Source organism: Solea senegalensis, linkage group LG2, assembly GCF_019176455.1.
Source record: "Solea senegalensis isolate Sse05_10M linkage group LG2, IFAPA_SoseM_1, whole genome shotgun sequence".
NCBI classification, from domain to species: domain Eukaryota; kingdom Metazoa; phylum Chordata; class Actinopteri; order Pleuronectiformes; family Soleidae; genus Solea; species Solea senegalensis.
This window is the reverse complement of record NC_058022.1, coordinates 22,883,430-22,889,989: the sequence shown is the minus strand read 5'-3', so window position 1 is coordinate 22,889,989 and position 6,560 is coordinate 22,883,430. Positions and strand designations below refer to the sequence as shown.

The window sequence follows — 6,560 nt, the reverse complement described above, 5'->3', positions numbered from 1 at the left end:
AAGGTGTAACCATGATATAAAACTCTTACCAATTCTGTATTTAGCTAAGACTGCAAATAAATAATTCCATTCTACTCGATCGAATGCCTTTTCGGCGTCAACCGATATCACTACTTCAGGTACAGCTGTTGCTTCTTTTGAGTAGATTACATTTAACAAAGTACGAACATTATAATAAAGCTGACGCCCCTTTATAAAGCCAGTCTGCTCCTCAGAGATAATTGTTGGAAGAACCCTTTCAAGTCGGCGAGCCAAGGCCTTTGCAAGAATCTTCGTATCAACGTTCATTAAAGAAATTGGTCTATAGGAAGTACAAAGATCAGCATCTCTGCCCTTCTTCAAAAGAACACTAATAGAGGCTTGTCTCAATGTAGGAGGGAGAGAACCGAGTGATAAAGATTCGACATAAACAGAATAAAGTAGAGGAGTAAGGTAAGCCTGAAAAGCTTTGAAAAATTCGAGCGGAAACTTTTATTACTTTGCATGCTTTGTAAAGCTGAGTTTAATTCTTGAATGGTCAGAGCAGACTCTAATTGATTAACCAATTCCGGATTTATGGAAGGAAACTGAAGTTCATCTAAAAACGTGTGCATATCAGTTGGATCCGATGAGAATTCAGACTTGTAAACGGGACTCATAAAAAGACGAAAAAACAGAGTTAATAACAGCCGGGTTCTCATGCAACTCTCCCGATCCATCCTTAATGCGAGGTATTAGACGTGAGGCTGCTTGACGACGCAACTGGTGAGCTAGCAACCTGCCAGACCTATCGCCATGTTCGTAATATCTAGAACGGGAATGAAGTAACAGGCGTTCCGCCTCCGCAGTTGTGATAAGATCCAGCTCGGTCTGTAAGGTCACGTGACGGTCTACTGATTCTAAAGCAGATGTATGCCTCTGAATATTAGACATCCTCGATTTCCTTATATGTGCAGAGTATGAAATTATCTGACCTCGCAGATATGCTTTTAAGGACTCCCACAGTAGCGCCTTAGGGATAGGTTCCGAATCAGATTGATTAAGAACAATAAAATCCTCTATTGCACCTACAATGAATTAATGAAATTTGTCATCTGATAAAAGTGAGGTGTTGAATCGCCAATGGGTGGAATAGCGAGGTTCTAAGGAAATCTGAACACCTATGGACACCGGTGAGTGATCTGAAACAATAATTGGATGATACGAAACATCTGTTACTTTTGGCAAAAGTTTAGCGTCTACAAAGAAATAATCTACGCGTAAAAAAGTTTGGTGCACATGCGAGTAAAAAGAATATTGTCTACTGCTCAGATTACGAAATCTCCAGGGGTCAACATAGCCATTACTAGACATGAAATTGCAGAGAGCCTTAGCCATTAGTGATTGGGTTGAGCCAGGTGTAGACCGATCTAGTTGAGGATCTACAACACAGTTCATGTCCCCGCCAAAAATCAAAAAACAGTCACTCAGAGAAGGGAGATTTTCAAACAACCTGTTCATAAATTATTATCAAAATTTGGTGCGTATCAGATATCTGCCGTCTTTATCAGAAATGGTAGTAGTCAGGGTAAATGGGACGGATTTACTAATCAAATGGCAACCCCTCTGGCCTTTGAGTTGAAGTTAGAATGGAATACCTCAGCAACCCAGGGACATTTCAGTCTAACTTGATCTTTGTTCCTCATATGGGTCTCTTGCAGAAATACAATGTCAGATTTCAAACGCTTCAAATGGGAGAACACCCTACACCATTTAACAGCACCTCCTAGACCTTTTATATTCCAACTAATAAATCTCACATTTGAGCTTGAAACATTAGCCATGTGAAGTGTGTATCAAAATGGGAGGCAACCAGTTATTTTTCTAACTTCGTTCGGTGTTTCACTATGGGATATCGCCTTGGCATGACCAACCAGGGAAGCTCCAATGGCACCACGTCTGTCAGTGACAGACAGGTCGAGCTGTGCTGGGGCACCGCCCCCTTCATACTATCACAGCCGACCCGCCCCCTCAAAATTATTCTCGCTTTCTTCCCGTGAAGAAACTGTTGTGGAAGCTCCCTCAGCTATTCGGGCTAGCTTGGTTTTGCTAAACTGTTCGCAGACGCGCCGTTAAGGTCCTCGTCGCCGAACGCAGTCCCTGGCTTACGTCTGGATTTGCTGAGTAAGTTCTTCGCAAAAAGTTTTCCACTTGATCTTGGTGTAGTGTCCGCGTCAAGGCGAGCTGCTCCACCGGCCACCCTGTATTATCTACCGGGGGTCGGCTAACTGTAGATCAGTTACCCACAGACTAACGCATTGCGGCGAGTCAGCGTGGATACGGTTGACATTTGTTTGTTAACTGTGTGTTTACCGGGAGCGGAGCTAACGTGTCGCGGCGAGCTAACTCTTCGGTGTTTCGTTAGCTAGGACCTTAAACTCCGGGTGCTAACGCTAATTACCGAGCAGGGCTTAGCATCACAGCTAATCTGCCGGGTGCACGGTGTCTTAGCCGACAAGCTACATCAGTCACCGAGAGTAAAGCTAACGCATTACGGCGAGCTGACTTTACGGTGCTTGGTGAGCGATCTCCGTGCGCGACGAAATGTCTCTCTCTTCGCCCGCTGCCATGTCCTCGACCGCAACCCCCGCCAAAGGGCCGGTTCCGAAGGTCAAAGAGGCTGCATCCCGCCTGTGTCCCGCGTCATGCGGCTGATCCATCTCAGGCAGGGACCCTCATCCCATGTGCATGGGTGCTAAACACGCACAGGCGTCTCTGGCTGACCCGCAGTCATGTCCACACTGCGCGGATATGCCAGAGAAAATTTTGGAGAGGAGACTGATAGTGGCGGTCGCTAATTCTCAGGACCCACACAGCCCTTCGCCCCATCCTAGATCTCCGTGTGCTAAACAAACACCTACGGAAATACACATTCAGGATGTTGACACACAAAGTGCTCTGTCGCTCTATCCGTCAGAGAGATTGGTTTGTAACGATCGATCTCTCGGACGCGTATTTTCACATCGCCATTCACCCTGCACACAGAAAATATCTCAGGTTCGCTTTCCAAGGCAAAACCTACGAGTATCAAACTGTCCCGTTCGGGCTGTCGTTAGCTCCGAGGGTATTCAGCAAGTGTGTGGAGGGGGCTCTGTCTCCATTACGGAGCAAAGGCATCAGAATTTTTTCGTACATAGACGATTATCTGATATGCGCTGGCTCGCACGAGCAGGCGGTCATGGATTCTGCTGTGGTGATAAATCATCTCAGGGATCTTGGGTTCAGTATAAACTGGACGAAAAGTCAGATAGAGCCCGTACAGTGTGCGGAGTATCTGGGTCTGAAAATAAACTCCCTGTCATATCGCATCACGCTATCAGACGGGAGAATAAAATCTCTCACACAGTGTCTCTCCCTCTTTCAGATGGGGAGAGTCGTGTCGTTTCGACTATGCCTACGTCTGCTCGGCCTGATGGCATCAGTGATAGCTGTGGTGCATTTAGGTCTGTTGATGATGAGAGATTTTCAGCGGTGGGTTGGAGCTTTGCGCCTGTGCCCGCGCCGTCACCTCAACCGCAGAGTGAAAGTGACTCAGACCTGTGTGAAGTCTCTCCGTCAGTGGAGGAACGGAGGGGCGTTCACCACGGGGGTCCCGCTGGGGACGGTGACGTCCAGGGTTACCATGACAACGGACGCTTCCCTGTCAGTGTGGGGAGCAACGATGTCAGGCAGAGCGGTGAATGGCTCCTGGGGTCCAGAAATGGCCCAGATTCACATACATGTTTTGGAGCTCTGGGCAGTGTTTCTAGCGCTGAAACATTTCCTGCAATTTCTCCGAGGCCGTCATGTTCTGGTGAAAACAGACAACTCCACTGTGGTAGCCTATGTCAACCGTCAGGGAGGCACTCGCTCACTACGGTTACACAAGTTGGCTCGGGAGATGATACTGTGGAGCAGCACCAGGCTCCTCTCGCTCAGGGCAACACATGTGCCGGGAGTTCTGAACAGAGGGGCGGACTTGATGTCTCGCGGGAATCCTCTGCACCCGCAGGTTGTGGACCAGATTTGGAAGAGATACGGCCGAGCCGCCGTAGATCTCTTCGCCTCGCAGGAAAACGCCCGCTGTCCGCTGTTTTTCTCCCTGTCGGACATCACTGCACCTCTCGGTGTGGATGCTCTGGCTCACCCGTGGCCAAACGTGCTGCTCTACGCATTCCCTCCCCTCAGTCTGATTTCCCCCACCCTGGCCAGGGTGAGGGAGCAGAATCTGTCTCTCATACTGGTGGCGCCAAGATGGCCGTCCAAACACTGGGTGGCGGAAATAGTTCAGATGTTGGCGGGCGACCCCTGGCCTCTGCCCATACGCAGAGACCTCCTGTCCCAGGCACGCGGGGAGATTTACCACCCCCACCCAGACCGCGTGGCGCTCTGGGCCTGGCCCGTGAGAGGTTTAATTTGGACGCAGCAGGACTGCCTCCGCAGGTTATAGACACCATTCAGAGTGCAAGGGCTTCCTCCACCTGTGCTTTGTACGGCTGTAAATGGCGGGTTTTCGAGGAATGGTGTGAGTCTAGACTCACAGACCCTTTTCAGTGTTCAGTTGTGGACCTGTTGTGTTTTCTACAGGAGCTGGTGGATAAAGGAAGAGCTTTTTCCACAGTAAAAGTGTACCTCGCTGCCATCTCAGCATGTCACGTGGGTTTTGGTGATAAACCGGTGGGACAGCACCCCCTGGTTTGTCGCTTTATGAAAGGTGCACGTCGAAAGCTCCCAGTTTCTAGGCACCTGGTTCCACTGTGGGACCTTCTGGTGGTGCTGGATGCCCTTTCTCAGCATCCCTTTGAGCCTTTGGAGGCTGTGGGGATGAAGTTTGTGTCTCTGAAAACGGTTCTGCTTTTGGCTTTGTCTACGGCGAAGCGCGTGAGCGACCTTCAGGCGTTGTCTATCCGCCCTTCCTGTCTACAGTTCGGTCCGGGACTCTCCAAGGTTTGCTTGCGGCCCAATCCGGCTTTTGTGCCTAAGGTGGTGGAGTCGGCTTACAGGTGTCCCACAGTAGAGTTGCTGGCTTTTCACCCGCCTCCATTCTCCTCGACAGAGGAGCAGAGGCTTAACACTTTGTGTCCGGTGAGGGCTCTGCAGTCCTACGTGAGTAGGACGGCAGATTTCAGGCGTACTGACCAGCTGTTTGTTTCCTGGTCCACTACCCATAAGGGCAAGCCATTGTCCCGCCAGAGGCTGTCTCACTGGATTGTAGAGGCCATTTCTGTGGCGTACAGTTGCAAAGGTTTGCTGCCGCCTCAGGGTTTGCGTGCTCATTCCACCAGGAGTATAGCTGCTTCCTGGGCTCTGTTTAGAGGGGTGTCTGTTCAGGATATTTGTGCTGCGGCGAGCTGGGCTTCGCCTCACACCTTTGTCAAGTTTTACAGGCTAGATGTCTCTGGTCCTTCTTTGGCCCAAGTGGTGCTCGGTGCCGGTGCTCCGGGGTTGGAGTGATGGTGTCACTCAACCTTTTGTGGTAGTTAGGCTTCGGGAGTCATATGCAATCCGGGAGTGGTCTATATCTCCCATAGTGAAACACCGAACGAAGTTAGAAAAAGAACGAAGGGTAACAGAGTGAGGTGTTTCACCACACGCCCCTTCTTGCATGAGGCACGGAAAGAAACCGGTCTCGAATAATTTTGAGGGGCGGGTCGGCTGTGATAGTATGAAGGGGGCGGTGCCCCAGCACAGCTCGACCTGTCTGTCACTGACAGACGTGGTGCCATTGGAGCTTCCCTGGTTGGTCACGCCAAGGCGATATCCCATAGTGAAACACCTCACTCTGTTATCAAAGAACCGGGGTTACGTTGAGTAACCCTTCGTTTTCCCAACCCAACACTCCAGGGACAAAGGAAAAGAAAGAGAATAAAAAATAAAAAAAAGCTTAACTGGCTCAACTAACTCACCCCAGATCCCACACCCACCCCCCATAGCACCTTCCACTATCCCATCCCCAAACGATAGGATACCAGTGCTAACTCCACCAAGATTTAAAAACCAAAAGAATGGACTCCAGGCTTTGGACCAAATAGCAATACTCACCTCGCTCCAACTTGACTGGAGCTCCTGCGAACGTTAAGAAAATAAAAATATACAGCTAAAGACAGGTCCGAAATATTAAGACCACAAAACTCAGAACCATCTAAGAAACCTGCACATACATAAGCAAGTTTGACTGTTTATTAGAACAGTATGGGTTATGGTACCATTCATATCAACATTAACAGAACATATCTGCAGAAATGGTATAATATTCAAAACTATTACCTAGACAGTACCGATAAAAAAAACCCCCAAAACATATCACCACTTTTTATAAATAATGTAAAGTAGCATAACTGCAGTGGCACCTACACTCAAACCTGTGTTTCAATAACCTAGTGGTAACTAACCCAAGTTTACTTAAGTGTTTTCACAAAAGCTGCGGCTTCGCCAGGTGACGTAAATTCCCTCGTGACATCCGAAGATGCACCGGATGCAGCAGCCCAAACCTTACGTCAGGAATGTCCCTGAGCTGGCGTCGGACATCATTGAAGGAAGCGTCTGCGCAGTGAAATCCGGGA

General features: G+C 49.0%; 1 protein-coding gene across 1 annotated transcript; it reads left to right on the top strand.

The window, feature by feature from the left end:
* Positions 1-3,408: 3,408 nt before the first annotated feature.
* Positions 3,409-5,451, top strand: LOC122765297. The gene has a single exon (XM_044019470.1). The coding sequence runs from the start codon at positions 3,409-3,411 to the stop codon at positions 5,449-5,451; it is 2,043 nt and encodes a 680-aa protein (XP_043875405.1).
* Positions 5,452-6,560: the final 1,109 nt, after the last annotated feature.